Source organism: Pantherophis guttatus, chromosome 11 (assembly GCF_059756535.1).
Source record: "Pantherophis guttatus breed Tessera chromosome 11, ASM5975653v1, whole genome shotgun sequence".
Lineage (NCBI taxonomy): Eukaryota > Metazoa > Chordata > Lepidosauria > Squamata > Colubridae > Pantherophis > Pantherophis guttatus.
Window position 1 is genome coordinate 19,641,846 of NC_142073.1, and position 27,024 is coordinate 19,668,869.

The window sequence follows — 27,024 nt, forward strand, 5'->3', positions numbered from 1 at the left end:
GTTCCACAATTCTTGGAAAAACAGACTTGTTGCCTAAGTAAACGTCATTCAAGTATTCCAGGGGAGAATAAATTTCAAGAGAGGAAAAAAAAAAAAAAGAGAGAAAACAATATTGTCCTGAACTTTGCAAAGGTATCCCAGGAGCTTTAAATTCTTAATCAGTTTCAAGATAATAGTTGTCTACAATTTCTAATTATCTGTATCATGTTTCTAATTGGCTAACCACACTGGAGGTTTTCCAGCCTTTCTGAAAATAAGTTTTCATTAGTTATTCTCTCCAGTTATAGAATGGCTTTTCTGAATATCGGTAAATAAAACTCTTCAGGGATAATTCATGTCTACTTTGCTTTTGCTTGAAAAAAACAAAACAATCAGAATAGAGCTGGAAGGGACATTGGAGGTCTTCTAGTGCAGCCTCATGCTCAAGCAGGAGATCTTATACTGTTCCAGACAAGTGGTTGTCCAGTCTTTTCTTAAACACCTGCACTGATGAAGCACCCACAGCTTCTGAAGGCAAGCTGTTCCACTGGTTAATTGTTCTCACTGTTAGGAAGTTTCTCCTTAATTCCAGGTTGCTCTTCTCCTTAATTAGTTTCCATCCATTGTTTCTTCTTGCCCTGTCCTCTGGTGCTTTGGAAAATAAATTGACCTCTTCTTTGTGGAGGCCTCTCAAATACTGGAACACGGCTACCCTTAGTTCAGGGGTGAAATGCTCCTGGTTCGGAAAGTCATCCAGCTGACTTTCATGCGTAACGTGGGACTAGAACTCGCCGTCTCCTGATGATTGGCCCAAAGTCACCCAGCTGACTTTCATGCCTAAGGTGGGACTAGAACTCACTGTCTCCTGGTGATTGGTCCAAAGTCATCCAGCGGGACTAGAACTTGCCATCTCCTGATGATTGGCCCAAAGTCACCCAGCTGACTTATATGCCTAAGGCGGGACTAAAACTCATTGTCTCCTGTTGATTGGATGAAATTCACCCAGACGGTTTTCAAGCCTAAGGCGGGACTAGAACTCCCCATCTGCCGCTTTCTAGTTTGGTGCCTTAATTACTACACTAAACTGGCTGTTTATGATCATCTGACTTTTGGGAAGCTTCCGTTAGTAGCTTTTGGAAGTACAAGAAGAAATCTTCAGAGCAGTCCTTAGGACAATATGTATAAAAAGTCTACTAAAGAAGATTTACAACAGTGTTTTTTCCAATAGGATGAGTTGTGTGTAGGTGCTTTGCCATTTGCATAGTAATATATGGTGAAGCAATGTTCTCTAACAGAACAAAACACGTTAATGTCATTTTCTATTGGTATAGAAAGCCTAACTTCTCTTCATTTAGTTTAGCTGAATGTGCATTGCCCCAAATCTTGAAAAAATCTAAGGGGAATCTGGCTTGTTTGTTAAATGGACAGGAGGCCACCAAGAGATTTATAAAGCTCTAAAATGGATTGAAACATTACAGTCCACGCAGGAGGGGATGAATTGCCTTTCCGCGGTCACCACTTCTGCTTTCCCTTTGCACACATACAAACCGCAAATCCTGTGTGGGTTGCTGCAATGTTGAAATCCCATTGAGCTGTGTGGGAATCCAAAAAAGAGATATAGGGTTGTGGCAATGCCAGTGGTTGCTGCTGTCCTGTCAATAATCTTGCTTCCCCCCCCAAACATGACAGGGGTACCCATAAATTCTTCTGTGAAGGCTGTTTATTCTGCTAATCTCATTTAGATGAGCCTTGGTGGCGCAGTGATTAGATTGCAGTATTGCAGGCTAACTCATTGCTGACCACCAGCAGTTCGACCCACACCGGTTGACTTAGCCTTCCATTCTTCCGAGGTGAGTAAAATGAGGACCCAGATTGTTGGGGGCAATAGGCTGACATTTGTAAACTGCTTAGAGAGGGCTGTAAAGTACTGTGAAGCAGTACAGTTGTTGTTGTGGTTGTTAGTTGCAGAGTCATGTCCCACCCATCGCGACCCCATGGACAAGGTTCCTCCAGGCCTTCCTGTCCTCTGCCATCCTCTGGAGTCCATTGAAGCTCACGCCGACTGCTTCAGTGACTCCATCCAGCCACCTCCTTCTCTACAATCCCCTTCTTCTTTTGCCCTCAATCTTTCCGAGCATTAGGCTCTTCTCCAGGGAGTCCTTCCTTCTCATTAGGTGGCCAAAGCATTTGAGTTTCATCTTCAGGATCTGGCCTTCTAAAGAGCAGTCAGGGTTGATCTCTAGGATTGACCAGTTGGATCGCCTTGCATTCCAAGGGACTCGCAGGAGTCTTCTCCAGCACCAGAGTTCAAAGGCCTCAATTCTTTGGTGCTCAGCCTTCCTTATGGTCCAACTTTCACAGCCATTCATTGCAACTGGGAAAACCATCGCCTTGACTATGCACACTTTTGTTGGCAGGGTGATGTCTCTGCTTTTTAGAATGCTGTCTAGATTTGCCATGGCTTTCCTCCCCAGGAGCAAGCATCTTTTAATTTCTTGGCTACAGTCCCCATCTTCGGAGATCTTGGAGCCCAGGAAAATAAAATCTGTCACTACCATTTATTTGCCAAGAGAAGCAGTACAGTAGTGGCCAAAATTGTAAAAACCTTTTGGGAAAAGTGTATTTTTTAAAAACTAGCTAATAACACCACTTTTTTTTGGGAGTAGTAGTACCATAAAATTATATATCAATGGAAAGATACTTTAATCAAGAATGTAATGCAATAACTTTTATGAAGGATTTGCTATTAGAATAGCAGTGACAGTATAAAGAAGAAAAGTGAAACACATAGAAAAAATGAGATATACAAAAATTATCACCATAAAAAAAATGAAATATACAAAAATTATCACCATGTCAGTTGGGTAACCTTTAGCATGAATTACGGCCTTACAACATCTTCTCATGGAGTGAACCAAGTCTTTTAGTTCTGCAGCTGTTATAATGTGAAACCAAGATTGAATGATGGCTTCTATTAACTGGGTTTTATTGCTGGGTCGCTTCTGACTAACCAGTTTCTTTAGTCGGCTCCATAGATTTTCAATTGGGTGAAGGTCTGGGCTCTTCCCAGGCCATCCCAGCAGTGGAATAGGATTATCTTGAAACTCCCCCAAAAAAGTGGTGTTATTAGCCATCAAACCTCAAAAATACACTTTTCCCAAAAAGTTTCCACAATTTTGGCCACTACTGTATATAAGTCTAAATTCTCCTTGGGAGAATTCTTTGGCTTCTAATCCCTTTCTGTATGCCATAAATATGATAGATGGTGATTTTCCATTGGAATGTTTCTGTGGCAGAGAGAAACAAATTGTTGACTAACTGCCCATTTTGTACTTTGTTTTGTGTATATACACACATACACACGCACAATTTTTATCAAAGGAAACACAAACTAATATAAAGTGAAAAAAGTCAGAAGTGCAGCAAGAAATCGGAAGTAACTTCTGTTTTTTTTTTGCAACAGTTATAAATAGGAATACAAAATTATCTTTTAGTGGAAGGTTACAAAAAAAACCCTCGTTTTTCCTTTTTTGTGCTATATTGTTACAAATCTTGTTACATTAGATTGTTTCAAAAACAATGATGTTTATACTCCTTGAAAATAGTATTGCAATATCCAACTCTTTTTTTTCCCTGTTTCCACACACAATTATTTCTGCTTTATTAATAAGGTTTAATTAGAGTAAATCTGAATTCACTGGAGCCAAATGATAAATGCTAGAGATTATTGTAGGTGAAAACCTATTCAGGAGAACCTCTGTGATTTGTACATACCGAAAGAGAGAGTTTTAAACACAACTACATAGTATCTGCAATATGATGCTGTACAGGTAGAACTTGACTTAATGGCCACTCATTTAGTGGCCATTTATTTATTTATTATTATTATTATTTATTATTAGTCCAATTTATATGCTGCCCTTCTCCGTAGACTCAGGGCAGTTTACAATGCATTATAGCAATAGCCTGCATACTTTTTTTGTATATACCTGCTTATTAGGGTTTTCGGGGCCCCCCCAAGCGGTGTTGTTCTATACAAAGTCGGCTTATTGACCCCACAATTTGGGTCCTCAATTTACCTACCTCGAAAGGATGGAAGGCTGAGTCAACCTTGAGCCTGGTGAGATTCGAACTTGCACTAATTGCAGGCAGCTGGCAGCTAAGTGCTAGCATTTGAAGTTACAATGGTATTGAAACAAGTGACTTATGGCCAAACCTCACTCTTTCTTATTTATTTATTTATTTATTTATTTATTTATTTATTTATTTATTTATTTATTTATTTATTTATTATTTATTTATTTATTATATTTCTATACCGCCTTTCTCCCGTAGGACTCAAGGCGGTGTACAGTCAAGAAAAATATAGACACACAAACATCATAAAATTGCTAATTAAAATTATTACTTAGTTTGGTCAATTAAATAAAACCCAGAATTAGATAACATTTTAAAAAATCATTCACATGTTCATATGTTTAGCCCCGCCTATTGGAACATCAGGGTCTTGAGGGCATGGCGGAAAGCACGGAGATCAGGGATATTCCGTATCTCCGGGGGCAGTTCATTCCAAAGGGTTGGAGCCCCCACAGAGAAGGCCCTCCCCCTGGGAGTCGCCAGTCGACATAATTTGACTGACGGTACCCTGAGTAGTCCCTCCCTGTGAGAACGAACTGGTCGGTGGGAGGCTATTGGTGGCAAAAGACGGTCTCGTAGGTACCCAGGTCCTAAGCCATGGAGCGCTTTAAAGGTGATAACTAACACCTTGAATCGCACCCGGAAGACCACCGGGAGCCAGTGCAGCTCGCATAGGAGAGGTGTTACATGGGCGTAACGAGCTGCGCCCATAATCACCCGCGCGGCTACGTTCTGGACCAGTTGGAGCCTCCGGGTGCTTTTCAAGGGGAGCCCCATGTAGAGAGCATTACAGTAGTCCATACGGGAGGTAACTAGGGCATGAGTGACCGTGTGCAAGGCGTCCCGATCCAGAAAACTCTTGACCGTTGCAGCATCCCTACAGTCATGTGATCAGAATTTGGGCACTTGGCAACTGGCATATAGGATTTCAGTATCCTGGGGTGTGTGTGTGTCCCGTGATTGCCCCCCCCCCATTGACATTGCTTGTCAGAAGTCCAGTGGGACGATCACAACTGGTGATCATTTAATTCCAGGACACTGCAAACAGGACGGCCATTATTTAAATCACTAATAAAAAGGCTTGATTTAAATCAACTCGGTTTAAATCATAATTTTTAAAGAGCAACTGTCATCTCTGTCCCGCAGCAGCTCCTCCTCTGACCTGCTATTGACTCACCAACAGTCCCAATATTGCAGAATATATAGCCTCATGCTACATAACTAAGCTCTGTTTCATGCTGAATAAACTAAATTGCTAATTATTATTATTATTATTTATTATTTATTCAATTTATATACCGCCCTTCTCCTAGTGGACTCAGGGCGGTGCACAGCCAAAACTAAAATACATAACAATACAAAATTTAAAATTAATTAAAAGAATTATATACTTTGGCCCGAATTAAAACAGTGCGAATTAAAACCCATTAACAAATTAAAACTAAACAATTAATAACCATTAAAAACTAAAAAATGTATCTTAAATAGAAAATTCTCTTTAGATAGACTTTTTACTCCAAAAGCATTTTATTAAAATGAATTTGATAAAAATAAAAAAAATGATTTAAATTAAAAAAATCTGATTTAAATTAAAAAAATCCTATTTAAATTTTAAAAAATCCATTTAAAAAAAAAGATTTAAAAAAAATCATCAATTTTTATCCACCCTGACTGCAAACATCATAGCAATAGCACTTAGACTTATATAGCATTTCACAGTGTTTTACAGCTCTCTTTAAACAATTTACGGAGTCAGCCTCTTGCCCCCAACAATCTGGGTCCCCATTTTACTCACTTCGGAAATATGAAAGGCTGAATTGACCTTGAGCCTGCTGAGATTCGAACTGCCAAACTGGAATCATAAAGAGATTCCAATTACTAAACCCTCCAAATTCTGATCACGTGACCATGGGGTATTCTGCAGATATGTTTTTTCTGTTTCGTCGAGGGAGATATTTGCCTGCGAAGAGCTAGCAAAAGGATGCTTAGGAAATGACTGTCTTAATGATCTTTGTGGGAAATTTTTGCCAGGCCATTGCTCACTAAGAAAAAAACCCTTTCATATTAAGAAGGATATGAGCTGTTTAGGAAACTCCGTTAGATATTTGTTAAAATCCTAACAGAACTGTTTAGCCAAAGGCAGCGGATGTGATCTCTTTCGCTCAAATAAAACTTTTGAGCGATCCACTTTGCCTAGCGGGAAACCTTTGAGCCCAGTAAAATCCACAGACATTGCTTAGGAAATAAACATGGGAGGTTATTGCTGATCCAGTTCTTTGATTGTTAAGTATGCCATCTGATTAGGAAGGGGAAGAAAAATGCTAAACTGGGACTCTAAATCTGGCTGGGGAATTCTGGGAGTTGAAGTCCAGGCTTCTTAAAGGGGTCAGACGGGTTAAGAAACGCTGTTCTGGGAATACGGGTAGTCTTCAATTTACGGCCCACAATGGAGCCCAAAATTTTTTGCTGCCAAGTGAAACTTTCGTTAAGTGAATTTTTGCCCTGTTTTACGACCTTTCTTGCCACAGTGGTTATGTGAGTAACAGTTTGCTTGTAAGAAGCAGAGCTGCTTAACTTTCCCTACTGACTTTGCTTGTAAGGAAGTCACAAAAGGGGATCATGTAACTCTCCTGGACAAGGCAACCGCCATAAATGTGAGTCCGTTGCCAAGCGCCTGAATTTTGATCACATAACCACGGGGAGGCTGCAACGGTTGGTCGTAAGTGTGAAAAACGGTCATAAGTCACTTTTTTCAGTGCCGTTGTAACTTTGGACGGTCACTAAATGAACTATCATAAGTCGAGGGCTACCCATGTTGCTGGGAATCCACCTCACTGATTTGCTTTCTGAAAAGCCGCCGTCCTGTCAACTTTCAACAATTCTACGGTGCCCATAGAGACCAGAAAGAGTTTCACGTAGGAAAATAAAATACGACGTGTTCTTAAGCATCTAAGGCAGGAGTCAGCAACCTGTGGCTCTGGAGCCGTATGTGGCTCTTTCATCCCTCTGCTGCAGCTCCCTGTCGCCGGTCGGCACCACAATTTTGAAAGGAGCTTCCGGTTGGCGGTGGAGTGGGGGGGAAGCATGGCGTGCCAGGAGGAGATTCTATGGCAAGGGGGGGGGGTTTCCGGTAGCTCCACAATTGATAGGGCCTTCGGTTAGGACTGGTAGAGGAAAAACGATGCCGTGCTAGGAGGAGACTCTATGGTGGGGGGAACCGGACTTCCGGTCAGCTCCAGAATTGAACGGGGGGCTTCCGGTTAAGGCCTTTGTGGCTCTCTGAGTGTTTAAGGTTGCCGACCCCTGATCGAAGGCAATGTCTGAGAGAAAAAAAAAAGGCTTGGATTAAATTTTACAGAATTTCATGTAAGTCTTCCTGTCTTGTATAATTACAGTGCCAGGAGATTTGGGAAACCAGCTAGAAGCCAAGTTGGACAAACCATCCGTGGTGCACTATCTCTGCTCTAAGAAGACAGACAGTTATTTTACATTGTGGCTGAATTTAGAATTGTTGCTTCCAGTTATCATTGACTGCTGGATAGATAATATCAGGTGGGCCGCACTGTTGTTTGTATCATTCAGTCAGACACCGGGATGTGGGAGGGGTGTGTCTCTGTGTGTTTGTGTGTGTGTCAAAAGACTGGCTAGAAATTAAGACTCATCACGAATTAAGAGGGAAAAAAAAACGCTCTGCAACCATTGAGTGGATTTATTATTGAATTTACAGGCTGCCCTGATTGATTATGAGTCTGGGGTGGGGTGGGGTAACCAAGTACAGCAATATTACAGCACTGATGATGTTACTTTGTTTGGGAGTGAAACGCCTGCAAGAAAAACAACCCAGCTCAGAGAGCACCAAGGACCCCACACAGCAATATTACCGTATATACTCGAGTATAAGCTGACCCGAATATAAGCCGAGGCACCTAATTTTACCACAAAAAACTGGGAAAACTTATTGACCCGAGTAATAAGCCTAGGGTGGGAAATGCAGCAGCTACATTGAGCAGCATTAATTGAGGCATCAGTAGGTTAAATGTTTTTGAATATTTATTTCATTTATTTTATTTACTCGAGTATAAGGGGGGCTTTTTCAGCATAAAAAATGTGCTGAAAAAGTCGGCTTATACTCGAGTATATACGGTATATAACTTAATTAAATCATCCAAAATCTGGGAAAAAAGCACTCATTGATCAGAAAACCCTACCAAGGGTTCCATTACCCACAATAATTCAGGACCTGGGGTTGGAGAAGACCATACTAAGGGACCCATCATCCCCAATTCTGTGCGCCTGGAGATAGAGCCAAATTTTAAGGCTCATTTAAATAGGGCCAGAGGGATGCAGTGGCTCAGTGGCTAAGACGCTGAGCTTGTCGATCGAAAAGTCGGCAGTTCAGCGGTTCGGATCCCTAGTGCCGCGTAATGGGGTGAGCTCCCGTTACTTGTCCCAGCTTCTGCCAACCTAGCAGTTCGAAAGCAGGTAAAAAATGCAAGTAGAAAAATAGGGACCACCTTTGGTGGGAAGGTAACAGCGTTCCGTGCACCTTTGGCGTTGAGTCATGCCGGCCACATGACCACGGAGACGTCTTCGGACAGCGCTGGCTCTTCGGCTTTGAAACGGAGATGAGCACCACCCCCTAGAGTCGGGAACGACTAGCACATATGTGCGAGGGGAACCTTTATCTTTTAAATAGGGCCAGGGTGGGTGGATGAATCTGGGAGAAAGGTACCCCCAAAAGCTGTGGCACTATGACATAGGAAGGCTTAAGGTTTAAATCTTGTGACATTACTACGAATAAATAGAGGTCAAGTCACTTTGAGTTTCAACAGTTACCCATCTTGCACTGTGCTTTTCAAGCATCTGATTACGTTGTCTTCTTTGCATGTTAGCTGTGAATTAATGATCAATTTAGTTGTCACATGAATGTGCAGTACTTCAAAAAGAACAAACAGTACAGATGATGTAATCTCTCCCCCCCCTCACTTTCCCCAAACCGGAAAGTAGAAGCAAGTTAATAAATCTCTTGTTGACAAAGGCGTTTGTTCATTTACTGGTTAGAATGGCCATTTGCAGCCATTAGTTATATCAATTGCAAAATTAAGTGAAACCGTTAAAACGGTGAGATTTCAGGATTGGTAGGTCATCCATGCTTCTATTGATCTTGATTATAAAGGTGTGGTGTGGAGAACACCACTGGCTAAGAAAAACCACCTGGCAATTAAGTTTTAACCTAATTAGTTTGCTTAAAACTAACGAATGTGTCCTAATTAACTAATGCGTTGAAATAATAATTCCCAGAATTCTGATCTCTAGGGCCTGTTGCCTATCCATGGTGATTTTGAATTCTGAGAGCTGTATAGCCCAGTACCCCTTTGATTGGGAAAGGTGAACTAACAGTGTAATTCTCAGGATCCTTTTGTAACAATTAAATTTTAATTTTTTGGACTTGCAGCGTTAAGTGAATAAGTGAATTTCATAGGCTGTATTAAGTCTTCTTGAAGGACTTCATTAAACTACGCTACTCAAAGCTGACCGACAGCATCCCAACTCTTAAGTGGAATGTGCCAAAATGCAGGCTAATGTTTACAGCACGTTCAACTTACCAGTAAATTATTAAAGGAAGGCAATCACTCCCTAGACTTTTTTTTGCCCTGCAATGGTATGCAATGATACTGAAAACCGATATTGAAGAAACAAATTCACCAAATTCCATTTAAGATGTAGATTTTATTTAACTGATAGCTACGATGTGTAAGTATTAAATAGAATATGGTTAATTTCAAACAATTTATTATCAGCTCAGAACAAAGCACCCCCCTAGAACCTTACGAGTTGGCTACCTTCTTTTCAACAAAATTCAATATATTCTGAGTATTTTGATCACTAGAACTCAAACGGGCTCCCCCCCTTTTTTTAAATAACTTAGATCCAGAAAAATAGGTCCATAAAGTCCATGCTGACGGCTACCAGCTAATAAACTTCCAGAAAGATTGGCACGGAGGATGACAATAGGCTACAATACACGACGAGATACGATTCTGTTCCTGTTTGAGTTAATGCTGATTTTTCTCTCCAGGCTAGTGTACAATCGAACTAGCGGCGCTACTGCTCCCCCGGATGGGGTCAATATCAAAGTCCCTGGATTTGGGAAGACCTTTGCATTGGAGTTCCTTGATCCTAGTAAAAGAAGTGTTGGTACGTAATCTGTTTTCATCAAGGTATTGTTGTGGCCCGCCTGCGGCCAGGAGAGCTGGCAGCAGAGTCGGACAGTGAGGAGGTTGGGGAGGAACATGGGCCAGTCCTGGGGGCTGGAGAAAACTCGGACGAGGGCTCTGAGTTGGAAGCAGAGAGGGAGATAGACAGCAGTGAGGCAGAGGAACAGCTGGAGCCCGTTACCAGTGTGCGCATGCGCAGAGCTGCCAGAAGACAACAACTCAGAAAGCAGGGTCAACTTGGGAGTAAAGCCACACCTTGAAGATGATTGGCCCCTCCCATAGGAAACAAAAGAGGAGTGAACGGGGAGGGGGCTTTTGTAGGAAACAATTCGTTCTACTCGCATTTGCATGTTTTTGAATTGCTAGGTGGGCAGGAGCTGGAGCAAGTGACGGGAGCTCACCCCATCATATACGCAGCACTCGGAACTCGAGCCCCGACTGTCAGCTTTCCAGCTGGCAAGCTCAGCATCTTTATCCACTGAGCCATCGCGCCCCCTCCTTCCCTGCCTTCAGCAACTAAGGAAACATTAAACTGAAAGATAATGCAACCTGGTGTGGACATTTGCAGAAATTGAGTATTTTTTTTAAAAAAAAGAATATTTTTAAATTAAAAATAAGTACATTTTGTTAATTTAAATTAGTAATAAAAAGGGAAAAGCTTCAAAGTGAGTAGGAATGTATTTCTACACATAATAGCTCATTCAGTCCATGGCCCCCTTGAAAAGCAAGGCACGAGAATTGGCTGCAGAAGAATCCCTGATCTAAGCTCGCTCTGTGCAAAAGGAAGATTTGTTGATTGAACTTTTGCTGACTCACAAATTCTCTCTTTATCTTCAGGCACATACTTCTACACGCTGGTGCAAAAACTGGTAGACCTGGGCTATGAGCGAGATGAAAGCATCAGAGGCGCCCCTTACGATTGGCGGAAGGCACCAAGTATGACATTCATTATTATAAGGATTTGGGCTCATAAATCTTTGGATAATAAGATTATTAAAAGTTTGTTTTAATAAGAAAGCTACCGTGCTATCAAGCAAAAGGCCACCTTTTAAATAATGGGTCGTCCCTCCCCCCCCCACAAGGTTGCTTCTGGACCTCAAGTATTCGTAGATAATTTTACTCAGGAAATTAAGGTTATTTATTTACTAGCTGAATACCCGTGCTTCGCTACAAAACTATGTGATGGGGCTTGATAAATTGACACTTACAGCTTGAAACTTAATTAGTAGTTACGATCAGCCTCTCTTCTTCCCTTCTCTCCCTCGGCCTTGCCCCATAGAAGCCTCCCCTATCCTCTCCCCTTCTCTCCCTCTGCCTTGCCCCACAGAAGCCTCCCTTATCCTATCCCCTTCTCTCTCTCAACCTTGCCCCTCAGAAGCCTCCCTTATCCTATCCCCTTCTCTCTCTCAGCCTTGCCCCTCAGAAGCCTCCCCTATCCTATCCCCTTCTCTCTCTCAGCCTTGCCCCTCAGAAGCCTCCCCTATCCTATCCCCTTCTCTCCCTCTGCCTTGCCCCACAGAAGCCTCCCTTATACTATCCCCTTCTCTCTCTCAGCCATGCCCCACAGAAGCCTCCCTTATCCTATCCCCTTCTCTCCCTCTGCCTTGCCCCACAGAAGCCTCCCTTATCCTATCCCCTTCTCTCTCTCAGCCTTGCCCCACAGAAGCCTCCCTTATCCTATCCCCTTCTCTCTCTCAGCCTTGCCCCTCAGAAGCCTCCCCTATCCTATCCCCTTCTCTCCCTCTGCCTTGCCCCACAGAAGCCTCCCCTATCCTATCCCCTTCTCTCCCTCTGCCTTGCCCCACAGAAGCCTCCCTTATCCTATCCCCTTCTCTCCCTCTGCCTTGCCCCACAGAAGCCTGTCCTATCCTATCCCCTTCTCTCCCTCTGCCTTGCCCCTCAGAAGCCTCCCCTATCCTATCCCCTTCTCTCCCTCTGCCTTGCCCCACAGAAGCCTCCCCTATCCTATCCCCTTCTCTCCCTCTGCCTTGCCCCACAGAAGCCTCCCTTATCCTATCCCCTTCTCTCCCTCTGCCTTGCCCCACAGAAGCCTCCCTTATCCTATCCCCTTCTCTCTCTCAGCCTTGCCCCTCAGAAGCCTCCCCTATCCTATCCCCTTCTCTCCCTCTGCCTTGCCCCACAGAAGCCTGTCCTATCCTATCCCCTTCTCTCCCTCTGCCTTGCCCCTCAGAAGCCTCCCCTATCCTATCCCCTTCTCTCCCTCTGCCTTGCCCCACAGAAGCCTCCCCTATCCTATCCCCTTCTCTCCCTCTGCCTTGCCCCACAGAAGCCTCCCTTATCCTATCCCCTTCTCTCCCTCTGCCTTGCCCCACAGAAGCCTGTCCTATGCTATCCCGTTCTCTCCAGAGTTATTTTCAAGCAGCCACCAGGGGCCTGGGGGCTTTGCAGACTAAAAGCATTGTAATTTAACACAAGCTGTCTGCAATTACTGTAAATTCGAATCTCGCCAGGCTCAAGGTTGACTCAGCCTTCCATCCTTTCTAAGGTAGGTAAATTGAGGACCCAGTTGTGGGGGCAATAAGCTGACTTTGTATAAAATATATACAAAAGTATGAGGGCTATTGCTTAACGCATTATAAGCCGCCCTGAGTCTCCGGAGAAGGGCGGCATATAAATCAAATTAAAAAAAAAAAAGTTGGGAGGCGGAGTAGAATTTCTAACTAATTAACATCAGGGCGTGTTATAATAATATAGGAGATACTAATGCTCTGATGGTCATTTTGAAAAATCTTTTCTTAGTGAGCACCAAGAGGAACATACATAGCAAATTTCAAGTTTGTAGGCTTTACGGTTCTGGAGATTTCATGATTATGGCATGAGTGCTTTTCGCTTTTATATATATATATCTAGATGGAATTTCTGTGGTACCTATTTCACTAAAACAGTGACCCTGTGCAACTTACAGGATAAGCTTGGAATATCAACCCTTTAAGATCTGGTTTTGTCAGTGGGCCTGGGGAACCCAAAGTGGGATGAAGGCCATCAAGTGGCTTATTTGACCATGTGTTGTCACTGGAATGGCGGTTATTGATTATTTTTATTGCTTTTTCTATACTGTATTTTTTTATTGTTTGCAAGCCTCTTAGAGTCACTGTGAACAAATTCACGGCTATATAAACGTTCTAAATAAATAATCAAAGCTTAAACGTGTAAAAAACAATAAAAATAGAATAAAAAGTTTAAAGTTACAATTAAAAAGCAAGATAGCAATAGCACTTAGACTTATGTACCGCTTCACAGTGCTTTTATAGCCCTCTCTAAGCAGTTTACAGAGTCAGCCTATTGCCCCCAACAATCTGCATCCTCGTTTTACTCACCACGGAAGGATGGAAGCCAAAGTCAACCCTGAGCCCTGTCAGGATCAAACTCCTGGCAGTGGGCAGAGTTAGCCTGCATTACTGCATTCTAACCCCAGCATCACCAAGGAAAGGAAGGTGAAGGAGAGGGAGGGAGGACGAACGCACGAAGGGCAGTATCAATAGCACTTAGACTTATATACCGCTTCACAGTGCTTTTGCAGCCCTCTCTAAGCGGTTTACAGAGTCAGCCTATTGCCCCCAACAATTTGGGTCCTCATTTTACCCACCTTGGAAGGATGGAAGGCTGAGTCAGCCTTGAGCCTAGTGAGATTCAAACTGCCGGCAGTCCACAGGAGTAGCCTGCAGTACTGCACTCTAACCACTGCGCCACCGAGATGATGGGCAACCTGGCACTTCGTTGTGAAATGTCCCATGTCCCCCTCAAATGGTCACATGTCAGCAGGCAGAGTAGCATATGTAGCCTGTGCAGGTAAGAAGACATTTTATTTTTTATTTGTTTAAATTTCTATACCGCCCTTCTCCAATATAGGACTCAGGGCGGTGAACAGCCAAAATAAAACAAGACATACATACAAAACATACAAAATCTAAAAACTGATTAAAATAATTAAATCTTTTGGCCGTAATTAAAACAATTCCAATTTAAAATCAGTTTAAAATTTGACTCAAGCCAGCCCAGCTAGTTGAAATAAATGGGTTTTCAGGGCCCGACGAAAAATCCGGAGGTCTGTTATTATCCGTAACTCTGGGGGGAGGTTGTTCCAGAGGGTGGGCGCCACCACAGAGAAGGCTCTCCCCCTGGGGGTCGCCAGCCGGCACTGTCTGGCGGACGGCACCCTGAGGAGGCCCACTCTGTGTGAGCGCACTGGCCGGTGGGAGGCTATTGGTGGCAGAAGGCAGTCTCGTAAGTACCCCGGCCCTAAGCCATGGAGCGCTTTAAAGGTGGTCACCAACACCTTGAAGCGCACCCGGAAGACCACCGGGAGCCAGTGCAGCTCGCGCAGGAGAGGTGTCACATGGGAGCGCCTCGTCGACATAGAATCAGAATGTTGTTGGTACTTAAAAACTCTGTTTTTGATGTGGGGTTTTATCTCCCCTGGCAGTTATTTTCTCAATGGATGAATCCCCCAGTCCTTTTGACTTTAAATTTTCAAATGCATAAATGGGGAGAAAAAAAAAAGGATAATGATTACAAGATGATTAGGGGACTGGAGGATAAAACATATGAAGAACGGTTGCAGGAACTGGGTATGTCTAGTTTGATGAAAAGAAGGACTAGGGGAGACATGATAGCAGTGTTCCAATATCTCAGGGGCTGCCCCAAAGAAGAGGGAGTCAAGCTATTCTCCGGAGCATCTGAAGGCAGGAGAAGAAGCAGCAGATGGAAACTAATGAAGGAGAGAAGCAACTTAGAACTAAGGAGAAATTTTCTGACAGTTAGAACAACTTGCCTTCAGAATTGTGAATGCTTCAACAGTGGAAGTTTTAAAGAAGATGTTGGATAACCATTTGTCTGAAGTGGTGTAGGGTTTCCTGCCTAAGCAGGGGGTTGGACTAGAAGACCTCCAAGGTCCCTTCCAGCTTTGTTATTCTGTTTGTATACAGTGACCAGGTGTTCTCAGGTTATTCTCCCAAAAAATCATTATGGTGCAACTGAAATTCCGTCTGTATTTTGTTTTTGTTTTTTTAAGTCTGTGGTATAATTAAGCCCCCTGAACATCATGAATCAAACTTTGTCCACTTTCTGTCCTAAGAAACTTTGCTTTTTGCCATTGATCTATGACAGTGATGGGGAACTTACAGCACACGTGCTGGAAGTGGCACGCAGAGCCATCTCTCTCTGGTCACATGCGCTGTCGGCAGTTGCTCTTTTGCGTTCCAGTGTGCTCATGCACGCTGGCCATCTGGTCTTCACGCGTGTATGCATGCCGGAAAGCGGAAGGACAGTGGCTCGACACGCATGCGTGTGCCGGGCAGCTGCTCTTCCAGTTTCCGGCATGTGCACGCTCCAGTTTCGGCACTCGGTGCCGAAAAGGTTCACCAACACTGATCTAGGATGTTTTCTGCTGTGCTGCTCATCTCTTCTCCCGCCCCTGTTTGGAACCTTCTGCGATTTGTCTCCCAAAAACCAATCCCAGCCCATTGTGGAAGATGTCCCTTTGGCACATGATGTGATGCTATTTTTGCTGGTTCTGTTCCTTCTTCGGCACTTGGCAGCTGCAGTTGAGACTTTAATTTTGTTGCCTCGCCAGTCAGGTTTTATTTTCAACCGCTAAAGAGCAAAAAAAAAAAAAAATAAATTAAAAAAACCCACAACAACTTCCCCAGTGTGTGTGTGTGTGTGTGTGTGTGTGTGTGTGTGTGTGTGTAGGAGAGAACCTTCCTTTCATTCTTGCAAAGTGCTGCTTCCTTTACCTATCTTTGCAAAACAAGATCGTGAGGGTTAGATTTCATAAGAATTTGGAACGTTGGATATGCTGCGTGGAAGCTTATCAACTTGTTCAGGAGAAAAAGAATTTCCTTGTTAATATATGGTAGCCAAAAACATAAAAGAGGACTAGAGTACAGGTAGTCCTCAACTTGTGACCACGATTGAGCCCAATATTTCTGTTGCTGTGCGAGACATTTAATCTGCTAGACTGACAAGGGATTCAGGCAATCACATGTTTCTTTATTTTATTTTATTTTATTTTATTTTATTTTATTTTATTTTATTTTATTTTATTTTATTTTATTTTATTTTATTATTTTATTTTATTTATTTTATTTTATTTTATTTTATTTTATTTTATTTTATTTTATTATTTTATTATTTTATTATTTTATTTTATTTTATTTTATTTTATTTTATTTTATTTTATTTTATTTTATTTTATTTTATTATTTTATTTTATTTTATTTTATTTTATTTTATTTGCCAAATCATTTTTTATTTTAAAACAAAAAATAAAATAAAATAAAAATAAAACATATAAACATCACTCATTCAATCAAGGAGAAGACAGTACATCGGTCGGTTTGCATCCCTAGTGCCCTCTCCTCTCTTCACAATATCACTACATATCCAAAATTTATTCTTATATAATATATATCGGTTGTATCATCATTTAAAGTATTTCTTACATTTACTTACATATCACCATTTTTTATTATCTACCTAATGGTAAAATAGATCCCATATCAAATAATATTGTTTTTCTTCCTGCTCTCTTATTTCAAACGTCAGTTGACTCATTTCGGCACAGTCCAACATTTTCCTAATAATTTCTTCATCCGTAGGTATCATTTCTTCTTTCCAATTTTTAGCAAATACAATTCTAGTTGCTGTTAGAAGACTCACAATTAAATACTGCAGTTCTTCGTTATATATTTCTGGTAAAATGCCTAATAAAAAATATCACAAGTTTCTTGACCGGTTCATACTGCTGCTTGTGCTTAAAAACCTCAGAATCAGAATAGAGCGGAGTTATTCTCTCCAGTGGCTTTTCTGAATACCTGTAAATAAAATGCCTGAAACTCTTTAGGGATAATTCATGCCTGCTTTTGCTTTTAAGAATCAGAATGAGCTGGAAGGGACCACGGAGGTCTTCTAGTCCAGCCTCCTGCTCAAGCAGGAGAACTTATACCCATGATGGCAAACCTATTGCACATGTGGCACACGGAACCATATCTGTGGGCACACAAGCGTTGTCCTAGCTCAACTCCAGTGCCATTGTGCGTGCCGGCCAGCTGATTTTTGGGCCTTCCGGGCCCACTGGAAGTCAGGAAACAGGGTCTTTCCAACTTCCGGAGGGCCTCCAGGTCGGTGGGGAAGGCTGTTTTCGCCCTCCCCAGGCTCCTAGAAAGCCCCTGGAGCCTGGGGAGAGCAAAAACAGGCCTACTGGGCCCACCGTGCCATCGTGTGCCAAAAGAAGTGGGAGCGCGGGGGTGGTGGTGGTGTCGCATGTGCAGGCATGGGAGGGCGGGGTGCATTGAATTATGGGTGTGGACACACATGCGCCAGACCCCTCCATGCTCCCCTCACTTTTGGTACACGATGGCAAAAAGGTTAGTCATCACTGACCTATGTCATTTCAGAAAAGCGGCTTCTTCTGTCTTCTGTCCAGTGTTGTCTTAACCCCCCCCCCCAGTGATGAAACACCCACTAGGTCTGAAGGAAAGCTATTCCACTGGTTAATTGTCCTCACTGTTAGGAAGTTTCTCCTTAATTCCAGGTTGCTTCTCTCCTGGATTAGTTTCCATCCATCGTTTCTTTGTCCTATGCTCTGGTGCTTTGGAAAATAAATTGATCCCCTCCTCTTTGTGGCAGCCTCTCAAATACTGGAATAATGCTATCATGTCCCCCTTAGTCAGTGTTTCTCAACCTTGGTAGCTTGAAGATGGGTGGACTTCAACTCCTAGAATCCCCCAGCCAGCAGCGCTGGCTGGGGGATTCTGGGAATTGCAGTCCACCCATCTTCAAGCTTCCAAGGTTGAGAAACACTGTCCTTAGTCCTTCTTTTCTCTAGATTAGCCAAACCCAAATCCTGCAACCGTTCTTCATATGTTTCAGTCTCCAGGCCTTTAATCATCTTAGTTGCTCTTCTTTGCACTTTTTCCAAAGTCTCCGCATCTTTTTTGTAATGTGGTGACCAAAACTGGATGCAGGATTCCAAGTGGGGCCTTACTATGGCTTTATAAAACAGTACTAATGTCAACTTGCAAAGCTTTCAAGTTGCCATGAGCAGGAGGGAGGGAGAACTGACAGAGCTGATTGATTTCCCTAACTGAAGCGCATTCCATACATTCTTCCTGACCGCAATCAGAAGGAGGGTGTTGGATTTCACAGCCAGCCAAAGAGGTTAATTGGAGAATGTGATTTATGACATGGCCAGAGAGGAGGGGAGAGACAGGGTCATAGGGGAATGTAAATCTACGTGGGATTAGTTCTAACTGCATCCGAATATTGCCGAAATGGAATGACTGTATTTCTTTTGAAGTTTGGCTCATGAATTAATTAGGGCATCTTTCGGAAACTTCACAACTAAGACTTCACGTGATTTTGATTCTATGCCCCTGTTTATACAACCAAGGATTGTATTCGCTTTTTTGGCAGCTGCTACTGCACACTGCTGACTCATGTCTAAGTGATCGTCCACTTAAGTTTCCAAGGTCCTTTTCACAGTTATTGTTTTTGAGCCAGGTTTCGCCTAATCTGTACTTAAGCAACCTTAGGAATTTGAGAGCCTAAGAACCGCATGCAAATATCCTTGAGCAGTTTAGCCTCTGATGCAACCGAATGTCATGAGACTGTTTGCCAATCAGTCTTCTCGCCTCACTGATCGGATGCTGCAGGAAAGCCAAAGCCGATAAAATATTAGAGAGAGAGAGACTGATAAAAACATAAAAACAGCTGGAAAAAAAAATAGCACCCCAACAGTGGAAAGTAACGCTCCTCTCTATTTTACCCAGTCTGTTGCTGATCTTACATATGGAGTTTGCAAGTGTTTGAACCAAATCATGCTTTTTGCTGTTTGTTTATGACAGATTATAGAAGTTGGTTTCCCTTTACTTGGAAGACCAAGACTTTTTTTAACCGAAGCCCAGAATATATTTCATCTTGCTACATGAGTTTTTACTTGGATTTATGAACTTCAGGCAGAAACTTTTAGAAAACTGAGTCCATTGACAAAACTCTTTGTCAGTTTTTTTGGTGTAAACTGTTACACTTTTAAACAAGCACACTGCAATAATAGAAATAACTAAAAGAATGTGCAGTGCTACTAACGAAAAGACGAATACTGTATTTTTCGGAGTATAAGACGCACTGGAGTATAAGATGCACCTTAGTTTTTGGGGAGGAAAATAAGAAAAAAGCTGATTGGCAGGTGGATCGGCCTCCTGGAATACCCCCAATCAGCTGTTCCCAGAGGTGAATTTTAGCAATAGGTTCCTTGGTTGTGAGCGCTGTGCCTTGCTTTTTTTTTTTTTTTTGCTTTTTTTTCCTGCCTCTGAAACTTCTGAAACTCTGTTTCAGAAAAAACTTTTTTTCCTGCCTCTGAAAGCCTCTGAAACAGCTTCAGAAAAACGGCCTCTAAAGCTCTGTTTGAAGGCTTTTTTTTCTGAAGCTCTGTTTGGAGGCTTTTTTTCTGAAGCTTTTTTTCTGACGCTTTTTTCAGCCTCTGAAACCTCCGTTTGAGAAGCCGGGTGGGGCTACATTCGGAGTATAAGACGCACCCAGATTTTCACCCTCTTTTTTGTGGGGGAAAAAGGTGTGTCTTATACTCCAAAAAATATGGTAATTCCTGCTTTAAAATATCACCCAATAAACAATGACAAGTTTTTTTTTCAAAACACAAAACTAAATAAATCATCTATAAGGTATATAAATATCGTTCTTTTTAAAATAGATGTTCAACACTGAACTCAAACTGTTGGGCTTTAATGCTAAATTGGTTAAAGGCAGTCACGTAAAGAATAAAAACTTTGCAGTTCTAAAAAAGAATTTTTTCAAAATTAGTTTTTATCAGAAATGTCAGGCTTCACTTCTGTGATTGTTATTCGCTGGAGGAGTGTCAGAAAATAAGGACAGCACTGAAGTCTTAGCCAGACTTAGTCCTTATTCTGTGATTATATCAGAAGTTGAAATGCAAGTATGTCTTCATAGTTTTATAAATATTGTTGAAATCAAGATTAACTTTAGGGCCTCCCTGAAAATGTGCTAGAGTGCATATCCTTCATAAAGTCATTGTGTAAATATATATATGTATTTTCTGGGTGTGTTGCAGTTATTATATCATTTGCAGTTGCAACATCTTACTCTCAGATCATGGGATCTACCCTAGGAATATTTGTGTCCTTTAGAAAGTGTGAGACACAGGAGGAAAGGATTCCTTCATTTAGGATAGGGGTGTCCCACCGTGGCAATTTTAAGACCTGTGGACTTCAACTCCCGGAATTCCCCAGCCAACATGCTCCCAGAATTCCCCATGCTGGCTGGAGAATTCTGGGAGTTGAAGTCCACAAAGCTTAAAGTTGACAAGTTTAAAGTTGGACACCCCTGATTTAGGGGATCTTCTAAACTTCCAACACATTTCTTCGAATGATAATTAAATGGGATTTCTTGAGCCTCATCCCTTTCTTGAGGGATGCAGTGGCTCAGTGGCTAAGACGCTGAGTTTGTCGATCGAAAGGCCGGCAGCTCAGCGGTTCGAATCCCTAGTGCCGCACAATGGGGTGAGCTCCCGTTACTTGTCCCAGCTTCTGTCAACCTAGCAGTTCGAAAGCACATTAAAAAAAAAAATGCAAGTAGATAAATAGGGACCACCTTTGGTGGGAAGGTCACAGCGTTCCGTGCGCCTTTGGCGTTGAATCATGCCGGCCACATGACCACGGAGACGTCTTCGGACAGCGCTGGCTCTTCGGCTTTGAAACAGAGATCAGCACTGCCCCCTAGAGTCAGGAACGACTAGCACATATGTGCGAGGGGAACCTTTACCTGTACTTTTACCTTTATTTTATGGCTGTATTACTTTTATTCTTCTTATCTGTTCCACTGCCTTCTCTTATTGATATCATTATTATAATTATTATTACTTTGTTGTTTTGCATGTACACTATGAGCTTATGTATCGGAGACAAATTCCTTGTGTGTCTATCACGCTTGGCCAATAAAATATTCTATTCTGTTGTTTAATACCATTTAAATCTGTGGCTATATCTCCTTGGTTTGTCCATAACTACTCTGAAAATAGCTGATCCGGCTCTTTGGCTTTGAAATGGAGATGAGCACCGCCCCCTAGAGTTGGGAACGACTAGCACATATGTGCAAGGGGAACCTTTACCTTTATCTTGAGTCTCAGGTAAAGACATCTCCCTAATTAAAAGGAATTACTTAGCAAATAACCAATTCAGAACTTGAGCAACATCCCTCGGAAGTGTTTGTGATTGATTGATTGATTGATTGATTGATTGATTGATTAAACCGTTCACCTTTCTTACATTTCCTTGGGCAGAGCCTTTGCGTTACCATATAAAGCTACCCCGAAATAAATCATTACTCTATTAATAATTCTTGCATCCTTTCCCTGGCAGTTTCAGCTTGTGCAATAGCCAATCTGAAAGTTAGTAATCTATTGACAGGTCAACCGAACGAAGGTAATGACTTCCTTCTTTCCGCTGGATAACTCCTGTGTCTTCATCCTTGCAGACGAGAATGGAGAATATTTTGAAGCTCTCCAGAAGCTGATCGAGATCATGTACGAAGAGTATGGCGAACCGGTGGTCCTAATTGCCCACAGCATGGGGAATATGTATTCTCTGTACTTCCTCAGCCGTCAGCCCCAGGAATGGAAAGACAAATACATCAGGGACTTCGTCTCCTTGGGGGCTCCGTGGGGAGGAGTAGCTAAAGCTTTCCGAGTGTTGGCATCAGGTAGGTGGGTTTAGAGGGATATGAGGAACTATGGTACAGCTGGATATGTTCAGCATACTTTGATCCTCAAAGAGTAATTTGGGCAATACTATAATTCTTGTTTGGTGATGAAGGCACCAGGTTAGAAATCAGGAGACAGCTGGGGGCTTTTTTGGCCAATTACCAGGAGACTGGGAGTTCTAGTCCCACCTTAGGCATGAAAGCCAATTGGTTGACTTTGGGTCAATTACCAGGAGACTGGGAATTCTAGTCCCACCTTAGGCATGAAAGCCAATTGGTTGACTTTGGGCCAATTACCAGGAGAGTGGGAATTCTAGTCCCACCTTAGGCATGAAAGCCAATTGGTTGACTTTGGGTCAATTACCAGGAGAGTGGGAATTCTAGTCCCACCTTAGGCATGAAAGCCAATTGGTTGACTTTGGGTCAATTACCAGGAGACTGGGAGTTCTAGTCCCGGCTTAGCCATGAAAGCCTGGGTGAATTGGGGTCAGTCTGTCTTGTCTTGCTCTTGCTCTTGCTCTCTTTCTCAGCCCAACACAATTCACAGAGTTGTTGTGGGGAAAACAGGAGGAGGGGACTATTCAGTATATACACCAACTCGAGTTAGTTATCCAAATAATAATGGTGGGATTTAAATACTCCAGACAATCTGCATTTAGAAGAAAGGGTGTTTTGTTCTCACCATGAGGTTAATACTACACACTGTAGCCTTGGAAAACATACATTTAGTTGTATGTCATTGTGTGCAAAACACCAAGCCTGGGAAAATTCAGTGCGGTTGAGGATGAGGTCTGAAATGGGACAGAAATCTTCCTAGCCAAGTACCATATTTTTCGGAGTATAAGACGCACCGGAGTATAAGACGCAGCTTAGTTTTTGGGGAGGAAAATAGGAAAAAAAAAATCTGCCTACCAAGTATTCATCTGGCTAGCGTCCTTAGTCTGGTCAGCTTCAGCACATTAGTTTGCTGGTTTTTTATCCCCTGCTTGGGGATAAAAAAACAGCTTCTAAGGCACAGCTGAGAGGAAGCAGCAATGAGAAAAGCAGGCAAAGCACAGGGAGATCGCTTCACTTGGCTAGCGCCTAGTTAGGGCTGAAAAAAAGCTTCTAAAGAACAGCTGAGAATCGGAGCAAAGCATGGAAATTGCTTCACTCGCTAGCGCCTCGTTAGGGCTGGAAAAAAAAGCTTCGAAAAAGCTACATTCGGAGTATAAGACGCACCCAAATTTTCAGCCTCTTTTGGGTTGGAGGGGGGGAAGGTGCGTCTTATACTCCGAAAAATACAGTAAATTGATGTGTGGAGTACCACCAGAACATAAGTATGATTCAGAATTAAACCAGAATGTCCTGTGCCTGGAATAGTGTTTCATGTACTGAAAATGGAAGCCACCATTTCAAGCAGTCACTAAGTGAACTGTTGTAAATTGAGAACTATCTGTACCTCAGAGATGGAAATTAGCTGTGTACGAAAAAGCAACTTCCATGACTGCCCAGAAACACCCATGAAAAGAATGAATGGATCTCAAGAGAACAAAAATGCTTTTGAGTTTTTCTTGATGGATTCCGTAATTGTGAGAAGTTGACTGATAATTAAAGGTCCATTGGTGCTTTTCCTAATTTTAAGAGATTAGGAAACATAGGTAACATCATGTGGGATCCTTGGGGCTCTCTCATTTGGTTGTTTTCTTGCAGACGTTTTATTAGCACACTAGGCAACATCGTCAGTACTAGAAGGGGGTGGGGTTTCCCTCTCATTTTATGTACTAATGGCTTGCCCTGTCCGTGTTGAGAAATGGTCTCGATAAGACGCTATCAAACAATATCTTCAAAACTCATCTGATATAATCTCTCTGAGCTTGTCGATCAGAAAGGTGGGCGGTTTGGTGGTTCGAATCCCTAGTACAGGTCTCCCGCGTGAGCAGGGGGTTGGATTTGATGACCTCCAGGGTCCCTTCCAATTCTGTTACTGAAGGAGAGCTGCTTTTCTTAACATGCTTCAAGCTGTTATTTCCAACTTTTGCAATATGAGTACTCCTCTCCACATTATTTGTTGAGGAAAAGGGTCCTTATGTAATTTCTTAGAAAATACTCTTAAGTTCCAAGTTGTGCTTTTTTTCCCTTCTCTTTTCTGGTTGCTTAAACTGGAATTAACGTGTTTATATGATCAGTTGAATTCCTAACGAGTCCTTGCTTTAATGTCACAGGGGACAACAACCGGATCCCCGTGATCAGCTCCTTCAAGATCAGGGACCAGCAGAGATCCGCCGTTTCCACCAACTGGTTGCTTCCTTACAATTACACCTGGTCCCCGGGGAAGATCTTCGTCAGCACGCCTTCCGCAAACTACACGATTCGGGATTTCCAGAAGTTTTACACGGACATCGGTTTCGAAGACGGTTGGCTGATGAGAAAAGCTACGGAAGCGTTGATTTACAGCATGAATCCCCCGGGCGTACGCACGCACTGCCTTTACGGCACTGGGGTCAATACCCCGGATTCGTTTTTCTACGACAGTTTACCAGATAAAGAGCCGAAGATCTTTTACGGGAACGGAGACGGAACAGTAAACTTAGAAAGTGCCTTACAGTGCCAGAAGTGGATAGGTCAGCAGGAACAAAAGGTGATGCTTTACGAGCTGCCAGGAAGTGAACATATCGAGATGCTCTATAATAACTTAACCATTTCCTACGTTAAAAAAGTTCTTTTCGGCTCATGATGCAGTAAGAGTTTCACTTTTTCCTCCAAGAGGATTGAAGACTCTTCCCTTTTTTTTTTTTCCTTTTCCAACGGGGAAGCACAAAAGAATGTTTTGGAATTCTATTTTTAAAGCTGCTGCTGTTTCTTTTTTTTTTTCTTTTCCCTCGGGCTTATCGAATCTCGTTGGAAATCAGTTAAGGGTTACTTGTTTTTTTAGAGTAACATTGGTAACAGGCCTGACAAAATGCACAAGGTGCCACGTCTCGGTGCCCATCTGTATGAAGGCGGTGTGCCACTTCTCTGGGATGCAGAGAACAACGTTCCTCTTTCTATATTTATTGAGCTAGAATGTCACGGACAGGGCCTTAGGATGTCCTCGCCAAAAGGTCACCAATACTGGGTCGTTGTTGCCAGTATAAACCTGGGAATTGTGAAGCCCCCCCCTGCAAAGGGTGTTTGACTAGACAGGCATGGGTTTAACCTTAGATTAGCCTCACCAGCCCAAATGTGAACCGTTCTTGAAGGCAACGCAGGAACTTAACAAGGTTTCCTAAAATGAGACGAGTGTTTTCATTTGATTCCTACTTGACAAGAGGAAGGCCAAAGTTGCTCGCCATCAATGACTTTCACATTATATTTTAAGCCGGTGATCTAGATCATCAATTACAGGAGCTGCGACTTCAATACTTTTTGACGGCGTCAATATGGTCACAAAGGGCCAGTGTTCAGATAAGAATTATTTTAGCCAGATGCCTTTCGCTTTTGAGATCTGGAGGGATTCTCTTAACAACCCGTTTTGTGTTTTTTGTTTTTTTTTTGAAGTGAGATACTAATCCCATTATTTTTTGCTGTTGCACATATTGCCACTGGAGTCGGTTTCAGTAGCATCTCTCCTCAAATCCAGATGTACACTCGATACACATGTTTTCTCTTCTTCTGGTGTTTCTCCTGGGGGTGTCAATTCTCCAGCCTATTCCTTTGATTGTATCGTCTTGCATAAAGCTCAAATAAAATAAAATAAAATAGAAGGGCATCCCTCGGATCTGCAGCAAGCGCTTGTGAGGGAGTCCTTTGAAGAAACAACACCTAAAATTATCTGGAGCTGGAGAAGACGAATGTTTCAAAGGCTGCCATTTGGTATTCCTAGCTGTAGTCATCTGCAGTCATCTGATCGATAGCAAATAACCTGAGTCTCTTTATACAACAGGAGCGTCCAACTTTGGCAGTTTTAAGACCTGTGGACTTCAACTTCCAGAATTCTTCAGCCGGCCGTGCTGGTTGTGGAATTCTGGGAGCTGGAAGTCCACAAACTGCCGAAGTTGAATTCTTGCTTTAGAGGAATGCAGCCTGTTGCTGATTTCAGCTTGCATTGTCCTATTCCACCCAGACTTCCTGTCTGTTGAATGTAGTTGCGGACGTTTGAATGATAAATTGGACCTTTTCCAAATTGGTGGTTTCATCGAATGCTTTGAATGCAAAAAAAACCAAAAACAAAAACAAAAACAAACCCCCAAAAACAAAAACCTTGAGATCTGTGCCAAACCTCCCAGCTGGAATATCAGAACAAATCTGTAATGTTTCCACGTCGTGATTTCAAATCAGGCCTTCTCTGACCGGAATGCGGAGCACCACTTGAAGACTCCTTGAGCAAATGGTATTATTGTTCCTGATTCTAAGACCTTGGCCTGCGGGGCCTGAGAAAACACACCCATGGAATCGGCAGAAAACATCTGCTCCGTCACTAACATGTAATATGTTTCTGCCTCTTTTTCCTAGATTGTAAAATTTTGCGCTGTTCAGTTCATTATGTTTTTAGGACGGACTCGCAAGCCGATTGCCTGCAAAGGGGATCAGGGTTTATAACCCATCCTATTATCCAAGTCGAGAAAAGCATTTTTAGCATCGAATCGGTGTTGGTTTCTTTGTTCAATCATGCCCGTACTTTGTTGAAAGGTTGCTGAGCATCGCGGTGAACCGGTTTACAACTTCTCGAACTTTCCACCACTTTCTTCTGTGAGGAGAACTCTGCGAAGCCACGCCTCTCGACATTGTCAGGAAATTTCTCTTTTTTTAATATAGTTATAATTGTTGGTTCTTTGGGATCACAGTGGCCCTTTAACCTGAAAAGCCACCTTCCCGTGGCCTTGATTAGAGAGTGAAATGTTTCATAGGAATCATTGCATCGTGTCTAGCCTACATTTAAAGCCTCAAGGTACCATTAAGTGGTAGGTGAAGCACT

The 27,024-nt window shown here is 42.5% G+C and overlaps 1 protein-coding gene across 1 annotated transcript in view; it reads left to right on the forward strand.

Moving 5' to 3' along the window:
* Positions 1-26,308, forward strand: part of PLA2G15 (phospholipase A2 group XV) — a 31,161-nt gene extending 4,853 nt beyond the window's left edge. The window contains exons 2-6 of the mRNA XM_034425442.3: positions 7,512-7,668; positions 10,196-10,314; positions 11,172-11,270; positions 21,864-22,088; positions 24,293-26,308. Coding sequence (XP_034281333.1) covers positions 7,512-7,668; positions 10,196-10,314; positions 11,172-11,270; positions 21,864-22,088; positions 24,293-24,804 — 1,112 coding nt within the window. The 3' untranslated portion in view covers positions 24,805-26,308. The remainder of the gene's footprint in view (positions 1-7,511; positions 7,669-10,195; positions 10,315-11,171; positions 11,271-21,863; positions 22,089-24,292) is intronic.
* Positions 26,309-27,024: the final 716 nt, after the last annotated feature.